At 41.8% G+C, this 22,204-nt stretch overlaps 1 protein-coding gene across 2 annotated transcripts in view; it reads left to right on the top strand.

The window, feature by feature from the left end:
• The window catches only part of LOC111870761 (tau-tubulin kinase homolog Asator), a 205,949-nt gene that overhangs the window by 10,234 nt on the left and 173,511 nt on the right, over positions 1 to 22,204 (top strand). Inside the window, exon 1 of one of the 2 annotated variants that reach the window (XM_023863280.2) lies at positions 18,395 to 18,492. The exons of the other annotated variant lie outside the window; for it this stretch is intronic. Within the exon in view, the coding sequence (XP_023719048.1) occupies positions 18,434 to 18,492 (59 nt within the window). The 5' untranslated portion in view covers positions 18,395 to 18,433. Of the gene's footprint in view, positions 1 to 18,394; positions 18,493 to 22,204 lie in introns of those variants that run through there. 2 annotated transcript variants of the gene reach the window in all.

Genomic DNA, 22,204 nt, shown 5'->3' with positions numbered 1-22,204 from the left:
TCACTCTCAGGTGATATATTTTCACCTCATATTTAATGAAGAAGAAGGAAACATATTTTATGGCTCTTTACAGTGTAATATGTATCCTGTTGATGATCTACAGGAAGAGTAGGGTTTATGATTGTGTAGTGTAGTGTCTCAACAATTGATTATAATCAATTGTTGATAATTGAGAGATAATTATCTCTCCTACTAAGAGACTTGTCTCTGCTGTTGTTTCCAACTGACTGAATATTACTCTTAGTTAGTTATTGGAGAGAGTGGGTTTCCCCATGCACTTAGACCAGTATTGGTCCATTGTGCTTCCCTCTATGATATTCTACCAGTCTCTATATCCTACCGATATTGGTGCTTACCATCAGTCCCGACCGAGCCAGCGAGTTTGGCCTCCACTAGCTTGGCGGTATCTATAATGCTTCCCCCATCTATCAGAGGTGTTAGAGACTACTTGTTGGGCGGGAAACGTCCTTGAATTTGGCTCAGTGACCTCCTTTGGAGATATGAGGTTCTTTTACATGCCGTAAAGCTACGACACGGGACACACGGCTTAAAGTCCCTCCCGGAGGACTTGTTCCCTGAATTTTTCCCCCCTTAAAAATTCGACGACCTCCGCCGGGTTTGAACCCGCGTACCACGAGTCATGAGGTGGGAACGTTACTTCTAGACTACGGAGGCCGCTGAATATTACTCTTAATAGGAAATATGTGTCTCCAGTATTGAACACATCTGCCAGTAAGAGATTTATGTCTCTATTATTAACTGTCTCTTTCACTAAAAGATTTATATCTTCACTGTTGACTGTCTCTTCCAAAAAATGATTAGTTCTCCACAGCAGATTATCTCTGTCAATAACAGATTTATGTCTGCAGCAAGTGAATGCCAGGACTATATGTACAGAGATACAAAATCATAACATAACTGGCAACCCCTTCAACTTTGACTATAACCAGTGTTTTTATTTACTTGTAGGGATGGCCATGTGCCATGGTTGACTCAATTAGTTGGAAATGTAATGTATTTGCTTTTCAGCCATTGGACATGTTCCCTTTTCTAGTAAAATGATTCAGTTATGTTAACCCTTTGGATCAATTACATTTTGTCCCAGTCTGTTATTATATGGGGTGTCCCTGAATAAGTGCGCACATTTTAAACTTTTTATTACTGAGAAAATAAACAGAGCCAGAAGAGTACCACGGCGTGACAGCAGAACTGTCAAATTTCTATATACAATACTTGTTCTGGTGAATGCACATGACTCTATGCCTCAAATGCGTGGTAATGCTGACAGGGTATTTGAAAACCAGATGGACATTGTGCAGGTAACAAAGGAAGCTTAGGTTAAAGTGCAGAGAAATGGAGAAAGGTTGGAAAAAATTTTCTGAATGGCTGTTTCCTAGTTGTGTTTATTTTCTCAACAAAATGTACAAAATGCGTGCACTCTATCTGGGATGCCTTTTATTTGTATACCTGTAAACTTCGTAACACTTCATTTCTGTTCTGAAGAGTGATGTATCGAGTTCCTTTGGAACGTCAGTTTTGACCCAAACGACTACAGTAAATAGACATTGATACCTCTGTCTCACGCTGACAGATTGCTTGAGAGGATAGTGAAAATAAGCCTTCTTGCAAATGTAATCACTCTAGGATAGAGTAAGAAGCTTTTGTGATGGTGGTGATGAGCCTCCTTTATCCAAAACAGTGGATTTCTCTTGTTTGGTTTTGTAGCTACCTACCATGTCAATAATACCGTGATCTAACGTCATGGTGGAGTGGTTTCATATTGTGGTGTATATAGCCATTGCTATGTAACGGCGCGTTAAACACGCCTATACAATAATAGAGTTACTGTTGGAAACGGTGTTCTGTACCCGGTCAGTGCAAAGGTGTTGTAAGGAAGACAGTTGTGGTTTACAACCGTTCAAATAATTAAGCTGCCATTGTAGCATGAGATACGTAAGTTAGGCATGATCTGCTCTGTAAAGTCTATACTGAGAGGGGATTTGTGTGTAGTGCAAAGGGAAGAATTTCCAATAACATGTTATATGTACACTTGACGAAAAGCCAAGCGTATTCATAAGAGACAAACCTATCTTCTCGTGAGAGAAGAAGAACTATTACCGCAAGAGTCCAGTTGGAAAAAAAAATGTCTGGTCATGGGCCTCAAGGGATTGGCGCCAAGACGAACTGATTGGCGGTAAACCGCCAGTCGTAAAGGAACTTCTACTTCGACTTCGACCTCGACCCAGTCGGTTGACCCCCGTGTGGAGGCGGAGTCGAATACCTCCACCGTGACCCTGCGAGTAGTAGGAGGCGACGACAAGGGAAGTCTCAAATCTGAGACAGTAAAATATGGTCACGAGTTCCAAGGGACTCAGACCCGAGAAAGACCGCGCTGGCAAGGGCCAACAGCATATGCAAAAGACAGATCCGTCTTCTCGTCAGAGAGGACGCCCCACAAAAATGAGACCGTGATTGTCAAACGGTAATAATTAATATATCTGGGGCTCGACACCAAGACTTACTGACTGGCCGTCAGTCGCAATATGACTTTGACTATTACAGTCGGTTGAGAGTTGAATTCTGCGAGGGAGGCTGAGAAGAGATGGCGCTGTAGTTCAGTTGTGGAGTGTTAACCAGCAGGCAACTGCATGAGCACAGAACCGGAAGAATCTACCGTGTTAAGATCCGTAACCAGGAAATGACTAGCTAAAGCAAGTTGGAAAAAGGTTTGATGCTATGGTGATCTGTGAATTGTGGAGATTAGTAATAGCGCTGTAATTGCTTCTAGTTCCGAGTGGTGTGTATAAGTGGTCAATAAATTCATTCACCAGTCAGAACTCCATCTATAGTCACACACAGAAATCGTGACAGTGTCATTCATTATTCAGTAATCATTCTGTCTTTTGATGCTATATAATCTTAGCAGTTTAAAACGTTTTTAAATAACCCAAGGACAAACCAAATAAATAAAGAGTAAAAAATCGTAGAGTTAGTAATTTAGTTAGTACATTAGGTTTTAAAGATTGTCTGTAAAGTTTATATTAGCTTCATTTTCGTTCTTGCGGTTTGCTTTTATTCACACTGGATCTGAGCCAAATGTTTTCAGGGAGTCGCAAAGTGGGCTTTATGAGTTACGTCTTCGAAATTGTTACCAAGTTTCTGTCTTGGATAGATTCTTTTTGGAGTGCCGTGCATGTGAAAGAGAAAAATAAATCGCGATAGTCATATATCTGAAGGCCATCTAATTCTTGTCAGTCGTAGTTGAAGCAGATTTACGTTTTTGTTCTGTGATTAGTGGTTCCTGATCTTCCCCATTGCGTTGGTTGCTTGTACTGAGGCATCCATTGTTTTTCTTAGTTTCCAGGAAAATAACTGCAGAGAACCTTGAAATAATCTACGGCCACTTCGTCTTCGTAATCCGTTTTTATTAACAAACCTTAACTGCGTATTACTGGGAAAGTAGGATGAGTGAATCGCATTGTATCTGTGTTAATATTATTAGGCAATGGCGCAATAAACACGTCTTCCCGACACCAGTGACGTCAGATAACTCCGGGAAAGCAGTGATTCCTGTGCGACCCGCACCGATAATTGTCACGCAACAGTAGGACTGTTGGAAGCGGTGTTTTCTGTTAGATCCGCCCCGAGGTTATATCACGAGGACAAACGATACAAAGGCGACAGTCAGAAAGAAGCCTCTGAACACGGACGTTAAGGAAGCTACGGCTTTGGAAGCCTTTACCAGACAAGCGGTGGAGACACAGCAGACTCAGAAGGTTTAGTGCGTGCTGTAGTGAGCTGTGGAGTGTGTGAATTAGCAATAGCTCTGTGGTTACTTGTCGTTACTAGTTGTAAAAGTCCAGTAAATCCCAATTACGAATCCAGTTCCCATATGTAAACACGTGACAGTAATGTCCAAATTATGTAAGCTATCTCATGTTTTCCCTGCTAGCTCTGAGTGTAGTGATATTTGATTTAATCATATCTTAGTTAACCCCGACTCTTCCGTCGTGGCCTTACGGAATCGTGGTACAGAATGTTGAAAGAGGTCACGACGCCTACCTTTGCAATTAATAGTGCGTAATATCTTTCAGTGCCTCAGCTTGTACTCGGACATATGATCCGGACGCTCCTTCTATGAAGTCGGATCGACCCATAACGCATAGTTCGCGTCACGGCTCTGCTGTTCAGAAAACCCACATATATATAACCTATGCTGTTAATATGAGTGTTGTTCAAGTGAAACCCGTTCGCGGTGTGGGGGATCTCGTGGCTGTGTGCATGACACACCAGCAGTCGGTCATGTTCTTTGCAACAGAACCGGAAGCTTCGGAGCAAATTTGATTTGTTTCATTCTGGTCCGTCTCACTAATATTATGAAAAAGTTAAATAGTTCCGTCCAGTGCGACTGGTTAGGATTTTCTTATTTCAATTATAATCTTAACCAGTCACACTGGACGGAACTATTTAACTTTTTCGGAGAAAACTGTAACAGTACCCACGTGGGACTGTTTTTAGCGGCCTCCTTTGCAAAAACAATCATCAAACGGGTTTCATCTGAACAACCCTCGTACATCACTAATCGAGGCTGGAAAATTGCAACCCAGTTTCTACAATTCGTTCTTTACACCCTGTAATACTGGAATCTCCTGCCTTGCGGCTAATATGATTGTGATTGCTATTGTTATTGTGGTTACTGGTTTTGTAACAGTCGTAATGTCGCCCTAATTTCACAAGTTGGTACATCTCTGCTTTACTGTTGTTACAGATTGTTGTAAGGAAAAGTACGGGCTTGCGATGGCTTCTAATGGCGTAAAGTTCATGTTAAATTTTATCAAAATATTTTCACCTGTTACCGAATTGGATCATGCAAACCGACAGTCCCTCCCCCCATAAGCCTTATTTTTCTTCAGTCGTGCAGAGAACATGTAATAACGTACAAATCAATATGTATTAAAAATACCGTTGTTATCATGCCCTTATGAACATCCTTGATTTGCTTAAGTGAAGACTTCCCTGGTGATGGTTTTGGATGTTTTGTGTTTAGTACGTACAGAATTAAGATATCCCTTATATTACAGTGATACGCCGTATGTTGCAAGCTAGGCCTTCCTTTTGCTAATCCTGACTTCATTTGCTGCTAGGGCGTGCAGTCTGCCAGTCCTGCGGAAATGTCATATTGTGCATACCAGTATTAACGATACATTGATTCTGTACAAGTGTTATGTTTTGGGGTATTATCCATTGTCTTGTCTGTATCTAAAAACCGTCCTTTTTTTTTTCAAAACAACGTGAGATCTCGGGAGTTAGGGACTAGCTCCCGCGGCGCCCCAGATTCGATCCCGGGTCTGGTCAAGTGGGATTTGTGGTGGACAAAGTGGCGCTGAGGCGGGTTTTTCTCCGAGTACTTAGGTCTTCCATGCCAATCTTCATTCCACCAAATTTCCCATCATCATAATCACGCGGGGCAGGCTACAATAGGCCAATCAGTGGCCGCCGTGCCGAGTGGACCCGGTTGGACTCCACCCCCACTAAGCGAATTTAAAAGAAATAAAAATTGTATGGACTAGCTCTATCTATTGGGCCCAACTGAGTAGGTTTTACCTGAAGACGGAGACAGATTGCAGTCTCTAAAACGTTGTGTTTTGAAAAAATAAACAGGACGGTTTTTAGATATAGACAAGACTGTGGATAATGTCCAAAAACATCCTCGATCCAAACGAAAGTGAAGCGTTCTGTTTTCCTGGTATTAACGCTAGGGCGTTACATCCCAGGAGGTACCCTTCATAACAACCGTTGTGCTGTACTTGTACCAATGTACCATGGTCACAAACTTTTAGATCTTATTGGTTCTGTGTTTTTCTGCTTTTTGTTTATGCTTGTATTAAATTATTTCAGGAGGTCACAAATTGCATATCATACAGTATGTGGCGCTGTTATTCAGCTCTTTGTTAATGGAATCCAGAGAAAACATGAAACTCTGCCAAATTTATGGTCAACATGTAATTGAGTGGGTAGATGTATTAAAATAAACATGGCAAGGATGGGAGGAAACGTGGTCTTGAGAACTTAAAATTATGAACAGAGAATAGCTTAGTCTTCGGAAAGGTCCAGCTGAATTTTCCGATGGTAGGAAGTTCTGTGTCGGGAGGAAATTAAGAGGCGATTGAACTCGTGTAATGCTTGCTACCATTCAGTCCAGAACCTTTTGTCTTCTCGCTGTTGTCCAAAAACAAAAATTATAATATACAAAACTATAATTTTGCCTGTGGTTCTGTAGGGGTGTGAAACTTGGTCTCTGACATTAAGGGAGGAACATAGACTGAGGGTGTTTGAGAACAGGGTGTTGAGGAGAATATTTGGACCGAAGAGAGATTAAGTGGCAGGAGGTTGGAGAAAACTGCTTAATGAGGATCTTCATAACTTGTACTCTTCTCCAAGTGTAATTAGAATGATCAAGTCAAGGAGGATGAGGTGGGCAGGTCATGTAGCACGAATGGGGGAGACGAGGAATGGATATAGGATATTGGTGGGAAAGCCAGAAGGAAAGAGACCACTGGGAAGACCAAGGCGTAGGTGGGTGACAATATTAGAATGGATCTTAGAGATAGGATGGGATTGATTTGATAGATCTGGCTCAGGATAGGGACCAGTGGAGGGCACTTGTGAACACGGTGATGAACCTCCGGGTTCCATAAAATGCTGGGAGATTCATGAATAGCTGCAGAATTGGCAGCTCCTCAAGAAGGGCTCAGCTCCATGAGTAAGTAAGTAAGGAAGTTCTGTGTTCTAAACCCAGAAGCACGGAAAGTAAGGCAAAATGTAAAGCTGTCCCTGTGCCTGAATAATTAAGCACTACGCCATGAAGACGTATGGGGGAGTGGAGGTATAGCTGTACCATTCTTGGGTTTGGCGCTAAATGGATGTGATTAGTCAGCTTCACGCTGTAGGTTATGAGATACGATACCGGAAGATAAACATTTCTGATGTGAGCGGTGAATGGGCCGTTAATTTCATCGGAATGTAATTGCACTTTATAGTTGTCGTTTCCATGCAGTTGGCTTGATTTTGGCTGTATTTTCAAATTATTTATTAGTTATCCTTATTTGGTATATTTTCCCTGCAATCTGGCGACAGGGTGTGAACACAAGGGCCTGTGGAGTCTTCTTAGTGTGTAATTCGTATTTCCATACCGTTGTCGTTACTAGCTTCTGGAAGAGTCTCAATGCTAGATTTGTTTTCACGTAATAAATTAGTGTCGTCATTGGCCATTTCGCTTTTTTTTTTGTTTTCAACTGTATTCCTAAAGACGCAGTGGATGTGCATTTGAATAGCAGTAAAGAAATATAAGCTAAGCACAAGATAAAGTTAGTCTTATGCTTAATTAAGTACCGCTCTGTTGTGATGGAACATGACCATTTGCTAGGCAACGGATAGGTAAACATTGCCTAAAAGCCGGAATAATAACAGAAGCGGAAGTTATTCTTGCTGTTTCCGTGGCAACACAAAAGAACAGAGGAACTGTTCGACATGGCGACATCTGTCCCGGCCGCGTGGAGTTATAGAAGGCCGTGAATTCGAGAGTGAGTCAGAGATCAGACCGAGATTAGTGAGAGATTCTGCATACAGATTCGTCTTTCAGAAGGAGTTCAATGTGTGAGCTGTTATAATTCACTGGAATTGTGAAGAAATGTCATAAAATCCAATCATCAAATCTAGAACCCATTATTATTAGTCACACCAACCCCTTATACGTGACGCTATGAAAACTTGTCAGGAGTGGAGGTATAGCTCCGAATATTCTTATTTTTTCACTAGATGGAGGTGAATGATCAGCTTCATGCCTCGGCTGCCTTGCTCCCAGGCGAGGAGCTTCCAGTGCCCAGTGTATAGGAGGCTGGGCAGACCCAAGAACTGGTCTTGACTATGGAGAAGAGAAAAAACTCTTGCCCCTTCCGAGAATCGAACACCGATTCGTGGCTCGTCTAGCCCATACGTATCCAAGTTACTGTGCCGGCTGAGCTATTCCGGCTGTGCGGTAAAAAGAAACTTGATAATTTTATGTACCCCATTTTGACACATTTCCCATAAGGCAGGTAAGAGGAGATGCATTTTTAAAAATTTAAATTCACATAGTGAGGGGCGGAGTCCAGTTGGTTCCACTCGGCACGGCGGCCACTGATTGGTCTATTGTGCCTGTACCGGCTGATTATGATGATGGAGAATTTGGTGGAATGAAGATTGGCAGAGGAAATCGAAGTACTCGGAGAAAACCTACCGCAGCGCCACTTTGTCCACTACAAATCCCACTTGACCAGACCCGGGATTGAACCCGGGCCGCCGCGGTGGAAGAGGAGAAGAATAGGAGCTTAACTGTTTAAACCTTCAGTCTCGTGCTTCTTTTTTATAATGTAGGCAAATTAAAGCGCGGCCCTCCACATTGGTACGTGTGTCCTGTTGGCATGTGCTCGTACTCGGAAAGAGGCGGAGAATTTGGGCGAGCTAGCGGCCTGACGGAGCCAAGTCCTGCAGCATTCACTTGTCCGCCGAGCCAAGGTTCACACTGCTATCCTTTATTTTGAATGACCCAGAATTGCAAGTTTGTGAATTCTCTTTCTCAGTTGTCTTGCTCTGATTTGTAAACCTTTTATTTTCTTATCTGTTCCTTTTCTTCACACCGTTTTCCGTGTAGGTTTTTGTGTCTTAAATAAATATTGTCTCAACGTAATGTTGTTTTGTGTTTCCAATTATATTTATTGACACATCCACCACCCACGACAAAACACTCGCCAGCACAGGATTGTCTGCCATCAGAACTTAAACAACGAGAAAGAATTCCACCGATAGAAACACAAAACTAAACAACGAGAAATAAGACGACAAGATCACGACCAAGGGGAATTCAAAATTCAAAACTCAACAATGAAAAATAATACATCTTGCATAGCGGCATAATAAGCACATCTGCATCTACAAACGCAAAAATAACCCAAACTAAATATATCGGAGGGAACAAAATTTTTATTTAAAAGGAATAACTTCAGAATTCAGCGGTATGCTTAAAATGTGAACAGTTTAACAGTTTTAATAATGTAACGTTTTAAGAAGAACGCGTACTCGTATGGTAGCGTTACGCTCGCTTTATCAAACCGACAGCACAAAATTATCCACCGTAAACACTGGTCAATGTAAGGGGTTACGAGTGAAGGCCATCAGTGATTGTTCATAACTGATCATGGCCCAAAGGCCGAAACATGAAACATGCATCCATACAGAAGTTGTCCTGACGGAAATCAATGTAATTGCTTATGTTTCTTGGTTTCCAGTCTCCAAATTGTATTACCGCATTTTCGAAAATCTGTTATATACGTACATTGGTTCAAGTGATAGTTACGCTTCTGACATGTATTTGGGAGGTGCTTGGTTTGATCTCGCGTGGGGTATCGAGTTTCGTGGTTTTTATCAGAATGCCCGGGCAGATTCCGGGACTACCTCCCGGCCGTTTCGTTCCATACCCTTTTTCATTTCGACGCTATATAAAGGGTGATTCTAAATTTTGTCGGGGTTTCCGATTTATAGGCCACGCAAACACCGACAGTAATTTAGAATCATTATGTACAGTAGTCTGAGCTACCGACGATGTTTCGAAGTAACTTATACAAGTTATTTTACCAATTTCATGGATCAGAGTTTTTGAGAAACTAATAGTTGTTCAGCTATTCGAAATACCCGAGGCAGATGTATCCAGTCCATACCCTCTCGTATAATTTTTAAGACCTATTTTAGCCTACTTTCCTTATTTTTTAAAACAATAAACGTGGGCATATGAGTTCACATTGGTGTCTACGTGTCTGCATGTCGATCTCCCCCCAACTTCTGAATTCCTGAACCAGTGTTTACGAATGTATGCGTATGTTTGTGTGTAAGGGGTGGGTCATAAAATCCGGCCCTTGCACTGCGACCTTCAATGATCTGTTATGCTTCCCATTCGGATTAACCGTTTATTAATCCTACAATTCGAATGAAATTTAGGACTTTATTTATGGGGACGTCATAAAGTCACTTGGTTCCATGAAGAACTGACCCAGGGTGACGAAATCTTAAATAAGCTATGGCCTCACAAGTGTTTACAAAACTCGATATGCATATCGTGGCACCTGAGCACATCTTAACACATAACTTCATGAATCCTTCCCATCAGTAATACCAACACTACAGCCTCTCAAATTGCGATGCAAAACAATATCGATTGATCGCCTGTGCCAATCTTCATTGAACTTGTAATATTTTTCCATCTACGCCTAGGTCGGTTTTCTAGGTGGTCTATTACTTCAGGTTTTCCTGCCAAAACATTATACTAGTTTCTCTTAGCTTTTGTGCAAGCTGCATGCTGCACCTATCCTATACTTCCTGATTTGAACATCCAAACGTTATGTAAAGAGGACTAAACGCTGCTTATATAAATTGTTTTAGTATTATTAAGTGACGATAGTGTCGCTCCTACGGGCCGAGAAGGAACTAACGCGAGAAGGCAGTGGTTTCTCATCGCAGAGCTTCACGCTGAACCGCGGATGGGTTGAAGTGAGATTCTTTGTGAATAAAGTGAAACTTGAGCAGCGTTTTTATGAGTTTCTTCCCTTTTAGCCAGCATTTCACGATTGCCCGTGATCTTGTGTCACTCCTTGAAGCATGCGATGGCCCTCACGACTCAGCACATCACATCCTCGGTCTCTAAGTTTGGTCTTGCACTTGGCTGCTTACGGACTAATGTAGTTACTACGCGTCCATCTTATAATTTTGTTCATCCGCCATATTCTTACTGATTAAATTAAAAAGTTCGAGATTGGGTGTCCTCCAGTGGCATAATGTTCATACCAAAATTCATGAAAATCTGTCTACTGGTTCAAGTTTTGAAAGGGTAAAATGCTAAGGTAAAATTGTTTCTGTGTTTAATTAATTGAAGACGTATGGGGGAGTGGAGGTGTAGCTCCACCATTCTTGACCACATCTGCTTCATGCACCCGGTATCCGTTGGATAGCCGGTCTGAACGCTGTGGAGTGGAGAAGAATCTCTTGTCTTTATCAGGAATCGAACTCTGGCTGCCCAGGCCGTAGCCTGTCGCTATACCGACTCAGTTGTCCCTGCTTCCTCGCAGAACATGATGATTTGGTAACCCTGTCGGTTGTCCTGAGGAAGGTAGGCAAAATATCATTGGACTTGAGGTTCTTACAGCGATGGCCATGAAGAGCGCGTATCTTGTGGCTTGTAAACCGAACTACACGGCTTTGCAGCGCAGTAGAGAATTCGACAGAGAATATCCTCGTACAGGTCGCTTTACCCTGCGCACATAATCGCTTTACCCAGCTTAAGTTCTTGTTCACAACGCATCAGAGTTTTCACACCAAGGTTTATACATTGCCGCAGCGGGACCTGAACTTTCCGTTTCGCTTCAAATCCTTATGTAAGCCACTGTGAACATGCTAAACGTTGGGGCATTATTTTGATGTAGTCTTATAAACATTCTATCGTGTTCTGATTACTCTTGCCATGCCAAATAGTGTGGAAGTGTATAAACGATTTTATTCTTAGCTTGAACTTAACCAATACAAGTTTCCAGGCGTTTCTTTTTATGCAGTGCAGATGCATTTTCTTATATCCATAAGTGAAGATAGAACATGTTTCCTTAACCTTTACTGTAGGAGATGAGTAGCGAGCTTCATGCTTCTGCCAACTTACTCAGGAGGAAGGAACCTTCTTGCTTAGGCTGATGGATTGGCCGCCGAGGCAATCTGAACGTGGAAGCAAAGAGAAAAAACCGTCTTCCAGGAATCGAACTCCTGACGTCAGATCGGTAACAGTGAGTCACTTTACTGAGTGCGCTATAACAGATCTTGGTAGTTGTTAAAGTTGCAGTTCATTTTAGTTGACAGTTTGAATTGCCACTTTGCATTAAGGGCAAACGTGTTTTAGATATTTCTGTATTTATAAATGACCGCCTTTGTGGTCTAGTGGTAAGAGTTCCTGGCTATAGATCCAGAGGTCCCGGGTTCGATTCCCGGCGCTACCAGGTTTTCTGAGAAGTGGGTCTGGAACGGGGTCCACTCAGTTACGTGAGGATAATTGAGGAGCTATTTCAAGGAAACAGCGGCTCCGGTCTAGAAAACCGAAATTAACGGCCGTGGGGATTCGTTGCGCTGACCACGCAACACGCTCTAATCCGCTAAAGTTGGCACTAATTTCGCCGACAAACGTCGGTCGCTTGGTCGGTGTAGTTCGCTTGCGGACTAAAGCCACGGAGTTTTGTATTTGTAAATACCAAGGAGACGGAAAATCGTTTTAGAGAAATGGTTAATGCCATAGATGAGTATTGTTTTATAAAACTGAGGGTAGCTGTGCTGAATTAAACACTACGCTATGCATCACGCCATAACATAAGGGGGGAATGGAGGTTTGCTCCATGCATTTTTAACCTGGGCACCAGATGGGAATGAGTGGTCAGTCCGGCCGCATTCCTCCTGTATCCATTGGAGAGAAGACTGGGTAGGTTTCAGAGCCGGTGTGGATGCCTTAGTGAAGAAAAATCATTTCTGCTCATAATTGGGATAGAAACTGAACGGCCGAAGTTCGATTCCTGGCAAGGACAAGAATTATTTTTATTCGCCATGACATCCACACCGGCTCTGAGGCCTGCCCAATCTTCTCTCCAATTGATACACTCATTACCAGGGCCAGGATTTTGATGATATGTCATCTTTTTTTCCTTGTATCATATGCGATGCTCTTAAATATATAAATCTCGGATATGAGCTGCTGGTTACAGTAATGTAAATGTTATAGGTAATTTTTTGACATTTTTAGGTTTAAGGTCATTTTTTCCATTTTGGGGGTAATTTTTTGGTAAATTTTTGGACTTTTGAGGGTATTTCTTATCATTTTTGGCCATTTTAGGGGATTTTTCTTCATATGTTTTCTGAAATGTGAATAACATGGAAGCGAAGTGTTCTTTCTCTTTCTCCTTTAGGTCATTTTTCTGGATTTTTTTCGGTCATTTTTTTTTAAATATTTTCAGGTCATCAAAATCTTGGCCCTGCATTTTACATGTTTGGGTCATATTTTAGGTAATTTTTCTGGATTTTTTCGATCATTTTTTAAATATTTTCAGGTCATCAAAATCCGGGCCCTGCTCATTGCCATCTAATGCTGAGATTAAAAATGCCTGGAGCATACCGCCATTACCCCCTGACTTGTTCACATTGTTATGGCAAGGGTCTCCGTGTAGACTGATTCAGTGCTATTCACAAGATAAAGGTCATGAAGTGGATTCCGTGAATACAAGAAGCCGTGTTTCTTACTGCACTGTCCTGACGTTATTTTACAACACCGTTGATGTGACGCATTTAGTGAGCCCCGAAGGGGGTGATTTGTACTTACGTGTACGTGATAGATGTGTTATAATGTGAGAATGCAATTGAAGTGTCAGATGGCAATAATTGACCGGTTGTCATGACACCGAGATATTTTGCGCGGTCTCTATATTATTATTTTTTTCAGTTGTCTTAAAAATTGGAAATCGTAGCCTACTTTTTTTTTCTTAAAGATAAAAGTGGATGTTTCGAGATCACTGTTTTCTGTGTGTGTATGTGTTGAACTTCTGAACCTGTTGGCCGAGTTTTATGAAACTGTTATAAAGGTTATGACATTGGAGGTCACTCCAAATTCATGCTTTGTAATTTCCAACAATTACTAGTAACATGTGGACGGGTGTGCGTGTGACGTACAGGCGACCTGTGCCACTTAGTTTAGAATTCTTAAATGATTCATGGAAGATAGACCTAGTACATCTTCGACGAATAAAAGAAAACTCCGTGCTTCCAGTCCGCAAGCGAACTATACCTACCGAGCGACCGCCGCTTGCCGGCGAAGTTAATGCCAACTTTAGCGTATAGAGGGTGTCGCGTGGTCAGCGCAACGGATCCCCACGGCCGTTAATCTCGGTTTTGTAGACCCGTACCGCTGTTTCCTTGAAATAGCTCCTCAGTTATCCACACGAGGCTGAGTAGACCCTGTTCAGGACGCACTACTTCTCAGAAAATCTGGTAGCGCCGGGAATCGAACCCGGACCTCTGGATGTATAGGCAGGAACTCTGACCACTAGATCACAGAGGCGGTCATCTTTGAAGAATATGCAACATTTATATTTTTTTTTGTAAAATCCAAAGTAAGAACGTGTTGGTCTTTAAAAAAATTAACTGAATATTGGGACGGAGATAGACCATAACAGTACTGACACATTGTGTATGATATATTATTTTGTAAGTCAACAATCACAAGCATTGCGAGGGTCCGAAACCTTGAGGTTATATTCGTCGAATCAAATAGACGAAATCACCAAACGGTCTGGTGTAGATGTAACGCTCTAGACTCTATTCGGAAGGTGATGTGTTCGGTTAAAATGTCGTCCGGGATTCCGGCTGTCGTGACAGATTTTTCGTAATTTTCCTCAGTCCCAGGCAAATTACTGGATATAGGCCACTACTGCTTCCTTCCAGATCTTTTCCAACGTTATTCATGACCATCCGATGCTATGTACTCTGATATTGAAAGCGTCGTTAAACACCCCCACCCCAAATATGCAAAATCAGTACTCAAGTTCTTCACAAAAATAAAATAAAACGGTAGTCTGTAGGACTAGGTGTGTGTGTGTCACGGGAAATTATTGGTTACGAGCTCTGCTTCCGTGCCTGTTAATCTTTATTCCCATTTCAAGAGTTTTTTTTTTCCTTGGCACTACAGCCCCAGTGGGCCTAGGCCTGCCTCCATGAACTTCTCCGTTCACTTCGGTTTTTCTAGATCTTACACGTTCGGTAGGACTCCTTGGGCGGGTGATCAGCTAGTCGCTAGGCCTCTACCTGTACACAAACACAGAAAAACGCACACACACAAACTAAACATCAATGCCCTGAGTGGGATTCGAACCCACGATCCCGATTTCCAAGCGAGCGAATACAGTACATTCCATTTCAAGAGTTTTCTCAACCAAAACAGTTGCATTTTAACATTAATTTAATATTTGCTAAAAAAACGAAATATTTTCGCGGTGGGCGTGTTCGCATTGTTCAAAGGAAGGAATAAAACCATCACTAGTTGGAATCTGTCGGCATGATGTGTATATTAAATTTCATAGAAATCCCCCACGTAGCGTCTGTAATATTAATGCCCGTATTTGAAGAAGGGACGTAACTGTGGCGCAAAATTTGAGGATGATTTTTAAAATAGGCTATAATCAAACCTCTCATAATCCGTCATTGTGTATCGAGGCGAGACTTTTCATTCTGTGTTGGTGTCGCGGCGCCTCAGAATACGTGCAGTCTGCCCATTCAGTGCATCAGGTGTTTTGGCCCACACCGACTGACTGACCCGGTTGGCACTGAGCACGAAGGTGCGAGGGATCAGACTATACGGTGCATCGAAACGTGGGGCTGACATTACTGCCACACTTTGGGTCCTGCGACTTGGCTGTAGCATGTACAGATGTTGGAAGCGTTCGTATACCATGTTACGCGCTGCCCCGCATTTGGCGTGTACATGAACCCTATGCCGTATTTTTGCCCTCTAAGCTGTATCTGGAGTAATATAAAGGGAAAGTAGAGAACAGACAGAACTACACACAGCCAGAATTTTATAATTTTTTAACAATATCAAGATTTGTAGATATATGCAGCATAGAGGTGGGAACAATTAAAGAGGAGATAAAATTCAGACTGCAGAGACAAAATTCATAAGGGATGTAGAAGTATAGATTAACTTCATTGAGTTTAGACCTTGAGAAGCCGCCAGTTGTGCAGCTACTCAAGAGCTTCCAAACATTTCATGGAACCCGAAGGTCCACTGTTCCCTATATCGAGCCAGAACATCCATCCCATCCTATCTAAGATCCATTTTAATATTATCCATCCACTTACGTCATGATCTTCCTAGTGGCCCCTTTCCTTTTGGCTTTCCCACCAATATCCTATATGCATTCACTTTATCTTCATTCGTGCTACGTGTCCTGCCCATAATAAAAAGTATAGATTAAATAAGAAAATTAAGTAGTTAGAGAATAAACATCTTATATGGCGCTACAGATCAGTGTGGTCCAAGACCTGCCTTTTCTTGGTTTTCGGAATACTGTTTGTAGACGTTTGATAGGACTTCTTGGATGGAGGATCGGCCCAGTGCAATGTCTCTGTCAACACAGGTCAACATAAACATAGAAAAAACAAACACATACGTTCGTGTTCCGAGTGGGATTCAAAGCCAAGATCTAATATCCGAGCGGCAGAAGGCAGTACACGCCCCATACCACGCGACCATATTAGTCTTGAATGATTGAGGTTTATGTGCGATAAATAGAGAATGGAGCGATCATGCGCAAAGAATATAAGACGGAAGATTACTAGAACTCCCGAATTGTCGGCCAAAATGGAGGAGAGCCGGGATGACAGAGAGACAGAGAAGCCGGAACAAGGTACAGTCGAATTGTTGATAGAATGTGTTGAAGTTTATAATCTTCTCTGTAGGGTGCACGATATCTGACAGGTATTTACGAGGTTGGGACGGGCAGAACTTTCGCTGAAGATAAACGGAAACTGAGGACAGACAGAGACCAGATTGCACACTGACAGGAAACGCAGTGCACATTTAGCTCCCACCTCTCTGTATGGTGCTTTTCTAGGCCATGAGATACGTAAAAACTGAGTAATCAAGGTACAAAGTGAAAGAGACTGCACCCTGACTCAAATTTCAGTGCTCACATAACGTCCATACATTTTTTTGTCAAGTAATTTGGTTGTAGACCCGAAACTGACTCGTGCAATGGGAACTGTGGACAGTAAGGTCGTCAGACTATAGGGTGACTCACTGTTCCGCAGTGTCCTAAAATGGCGTACCGAATATTCAGGCACAAAATGAGGGAATGGATAGTTTTTACTAAATAGGTTTATGTGATTTATATGGGATTAAGTTGGCTTAGGGTGCGGTGCATTGGGGTCAGTGGTGAATACTATGATCTGGCTAGTACTGCCCGCCACACCGCTAAACCTGAAGGAATAAAAAGAATGTGTTGCCTTGTGCATGCAGTAAAAACTCCGGTGCTTTAATTGGAATCAGTTTGTGCGTTACGTAACTTACATCACGACATGCAAGGGAAACGGGTAGATTCACTGCTCGACTGAGTCCCAAATCGATGCTTCCGCGCATGTATGTCCGTAGAAAGGGGAGGGGGGGATCACGGTTATATCAGTACCGGTAGATCCTGCCCTCTCATTTCCGCATATTGGGGAAGAAAACTGACATTTTAATGTGTCTAGGAAACACGAAACTGTCTGAGAATTCTGTTTGCTGTCGTCTGGAACACAGCGTGGCTGGCCTCAGAGCTCATCATGTGTTTAAGTGCTGTAATCGCGGGGCACTATTCCATTTGGCCGGTTACCACTGCTCTTTGTCGCGAAATCGTCAGAGAACATCGGCCTTTGATCTTGCGTCCAGGACGAGGCCACGTTTCTATATTCGTTATGAGAAAGGCGGAACGAGCCCACCGCCCCACCCCTCTGCAATCCCGCTCAAAGCTGCACGTCCTCGACAGGGTTGGTCCCTTTGTGAAGGCGAGGAACGCTATGTAAAGAGGGAAACTCAGGAGAAAAGCAGAAGACAGTAAAGTGATTTACGCAATATTGTTTAAACAAAACTGTGGGAAATCGACACAGGCAAAACATGAACTAACACAGCAATAAGTATATGAAGAAAGTGAGAGTTGGGAAAGAAGGATGTAGTAAATGGAAGAAGAACGAGATGCTGTCATAACTCAGGTGGTTAGTCGCCGACTTCCCTCGGCGGCGGCCCTAATTCAATCCCAGTTCAGCTCATATGGGATTTATGGTGAACAGAGTGGCACTGGAGCAGAATTTCTCCTAGTTATTCTGTTTCCTCTGCCAGTTCTCATTCCTATAAATTGTTCTACATTCAGTAATCATCCTATCAACGACGTTCTAAAGTTTCGATACTGACAGCAGCGTTATATAACCGGCTTGAAAAAGAACAAGAAATGAACAACGAGAAACAATATCAAACCTATCAGAGTATTGCTGATAGGCACTCGCGTATTTTTTTTTAGAATACGGACATAAAACTGAAGACTGCTACAATTACAACCCTGAGTACTGCTCATAGGCAGTCACCCATCGGTACGAAACTGACGTAAACATGGAAGCTGCAACAATCAGTATCCTAGAAACGAATGACCGCCGTAAATTTGGCAGAGCCCCGAGTGTTTACGTATATCGTATGGACTGCAGAGCCTCGGCGCTGTGCTGTGCGCTGATGGGGCGCAGCCTCAGTGTATGTCCAAGTGTGAACCTGTAAAGAAGGTTGTGTGTGTTTACGCGCGTCCTCATGAAAATCAAGACTGACGACTTCGGGCTCGGTACATCCGACTCGGAGGATATGAAGTGGTTAGTGTGCGGCCGAGCCATCGATAACTGTCTCGATTAATCGAATCTCTTGTTGCCTTCAGACGGAACAGAATCATATTCTCTAACAACAAAAGTGTGATAGTTGCCGGTTCATTATGTCCCAGTTTGTTTTCTGAATTCGCTGAGGAACTGCGTGCTTGCAGTTGTGTTTAGGTAGCTATGTAGTATTTCAGCAATGTAGTTGCACGTTTTAATATAATTTTTCTGAATTCACAAAACGAAATTCATGCATATGAATTCCTTTTCTAAGAATTATCATTGACCTCTATCTGGAATATTGGCCACGAAATATTGTCATTTTCATTCCATTCTCGTAATTATGTAGTTAGGTCTGTATCCCGTTGGAATCCGAAGACATACAACGAACTCTGCGTATCCATATCTCATGTTTAAGCTTAATTACATTTCCCGATTTTGGGTAATTAATGTTTTTATTGTTATTCTGTAGCCTATATTAGCCATTCAAAGCACGGTTCTACATGCACCACCTGCTTTAAAATACTAAAACTCTACATCTCGTCCACAGGGTGTATTTGTATGTTTCGTATGGTTATCACAATAAACAGCGTTTGTTTTCCTGAACAGCGTTAACCGGTTGGGCTTTGTAGCGGAGACGTAACGTGTTTCCAGTGAGGTACGGACAGAACATTTGTATATTATTTAGAGGAAATTCCATCCTTAAAGAGTCACAATTTTGAAGACTCCCAGAGTCATCAGACAGCAAAATGTGATTATGAGTCTTGTGGGACCATATAATAAGATTGTTTATAAACATCATTTAACTTGCCTTTAAGAAAAAATATATGTAATTGTCGGTATTAAATAATTACATTCAACTTTCACAATCCAGATCGTTATCAAAATTTTCTGTATACCAACAAACCAAAACAAAAACACTACTGATCTGTAGTCCGCAAGCGAATTATACCTACCGAGCGACCGCCGCTTGTCAAATTTATGTAAGTTACTGACACCATCATTAAATGAACTACATATAAATAAATAATAAACAAGATAATGGTCAGATAAAATGACACTTTGATACTGATATGTCGATGCGTTACAGCTCGCCTCTGTTTATCTGTTTAATAGTATTATTTGGTTTCTAATAAAATGAAGATTTGAAACAGGGATATATTAAGTGGAAGTTGCATTAAAATACTTCGCGATTTACTAGAGATACGAACCCACACATTCAGGTATGGACGTGGACATGTTGTATGTTAGTAGGTAGTAGTTTCAAGTGCTAAATTTCGTGAAGAACTGTTCATTCATGCCTAATTTATTGCTTGCTGTATTTCGGTGTGGCGTTATCACTTAACACGTTATGAATTTAGCTAAGATATACGGCAATGGGATGTAACCTCCTCCTCCTACCACCTTAACGGATTAGGCCCTCTGGCCTGTTGTCATTCACAATTCTGAAATTTTGAATCTTAGAGACAGTTTGTAGTAGGACTCCTTTGACGGGTAATCAGCCCTTTGCAAGGTTTCTACCTACACAGGACAACACAGAATAAACGCGGACAGATATCCTTGTCTTGAGTTGGATCCGAACTCAGGATCCCAGTGTTTGAGCGGGCGAAGACTTTTCGTGCCTTAGACTTCAAGGTCACTGTGGCCTAACCTCCTAACGAAAAGTATTCGTTATAGTGGGCCTTCTGTTACAGGAATTGCAGTTTCTTTAACACTTCCACTTGATAACTGAATACAAGCTAGGACCTCTGGTTACATATGTTATCAGTTACGGCTCCTGTAGACAGAAACAAGGAGAGCAATAATTTGGGGGCATGTTTATTCCAGTTCATTTTGTTTCTGCACTGTGAACGTTTTTGAAAATTTGGTTATAAATTATATAATTAGGTTATCAGAAGCAACGAGAACTGACGGTAAGAAAGTATTTCATAGTTATTTATTACATTTATGAAGAAAGAATATCATGAAGTAAATATAACTGTTGATCTATACAGTTCGAACGTAACCACCGGTAAGGTTTCTGAGTAGCGAAAACGAAAAAGAGAACTTAATTTCTTAACCAGCCAAGTGCCTGGTCAGAGATTAAGCCCCTGACTTAAGACCGAGTATGTGATAAGAGCTGTCGTGTACCTGGTGAAGAAGGTGATAAATAGACACGTAGGTGTGTTGGAAAGATGATAGCAAGGGAGAATCGAAGACAAACCCCCAGTGGCTCTTCATTACGAACCTCATATGAAGTTAACCAGCACTGAACCCAAGTGTTCGCCCTGAGACATCAACATCCAAACGCCTCAGCTGTAAAGGCGAACCGTTCACATTGATTATCATTCGATTAATCGAAGCAGTTGATCTTTGGCAGAATATGTGTATGTGTGTGTGTGTTTTCTAACCAGTAAACTTACTGCAGCTTTTAACAATTTGTTGGTACATAGTGGAAGTAGCATGTGAGAAAACGGCGAAGTGGAAGGAAATACAGAGACTTTCAGTGCCTGCAATTTGTATGTGGTGCAGGATGTCTCAGAAGTTTCATGCATGAACTGGATTATGCATTTCCTGACAGTGACTTGGCGTGATTTCAGTAGCGTTCCGTTACAGTTGACTTGCTTGGTTGCAGGTAACTATGGCGTTGATGTGTGCCAAAATTATGTGGGACATGATGAAGGTGCGTTTACTACAACTTCATCCGGAAATTTACAATATGACTGTCACACACACCTTTGCATATTCCTTTTTTTTTAAAGTTATTACTAGGTCAGTAAAGGTAAAGTTGTCCCTGTTCTGAATTAAACATCACGCTATGAAAACATTTTGGGGAGTGGAGGTATAGCTTCAGACGTACTGGCCCTCAGCACTAGATAGATGCAACTACTTTGGCTCATGGAAAGGAACCGCCAGAACCCATCATATAGGAGCTGATGGGTTCCAGAGGTGGTTTGGACGTTGTGGAGGAGAAACAAAATTTTTGCCCCTGAGTATCGAACCCCAATTTCTCGGCCATCTATCCCGTAGCTTAGTCATACCAACTGATCTGTCTCAACTCTTGTGAAGCATAAGGTAACTTTCGTAACGTACTCTTCTTCCTAACCTGGCTTAATAAGGGTTATCATCATAAAAGAACTGATGGTCTGATATGACCAGTCAAGATGAAATATTTGATTGATACGATTTTAACGATGCTGTCAGTACATGATCGATTGATTCATACCGACCAGCAAATATTTTAATGGAATATCTGTTTCTTTATTGTTCATTTTACCGTTATGAAGGAAATACGCCATCTATGGTAAACCTTTTGTAGATTTCATAAAAATGAGCACTTTGTGAAGACAGTTAATTTTAAAAATTGTTGCGGTATCCTGCAAAGCTATCAGTGTATTTAGACATACGAAATATGAATTGTAGGTTTTTTGTTTAAAACGTATTTATCTGAGGTCCACAACTTTCATCCCTTGAACATTATGGTACTTAATGTGAAATATCACTACAAGAAACAAAGTCCTGTTCTTGTATGGAAGTCAGTACTATTTAACGTTTAGAATCACGATGTTTTAATGTTCATATTGGCATTTTTTTTTCAGAATTAACATACAAACATACAATTCTTTGCTTCCGAATTTTCGGAATGGCATTACTGCATGCCCTCATTTCATCTTTGTGGAAAATCATGCGGCGGTCCGCCTCCAGCAAAGAACAAAACGGCTGTGGAATCACCATG

The sequence above is a fragment of the Cryptotermes secundus genome, unplaced genomic scaffold (genome assembly GCF_002891405.2).
Source record: "Cryptotermes secundus unplaced genomic scaffold, Csec_1.0 scaffold307, whole genome shotgun sequence".
Taxonomy (NCBI): Eukaryota; Metazoa; Arthropoda; class Insecta; order Blattodea; family Kalotermitidae; genus Cryptotermes; species Cryptotermes secundus.
This window is presented reverse-complemented; position numbering and strand designations above follow the sequence as displayed.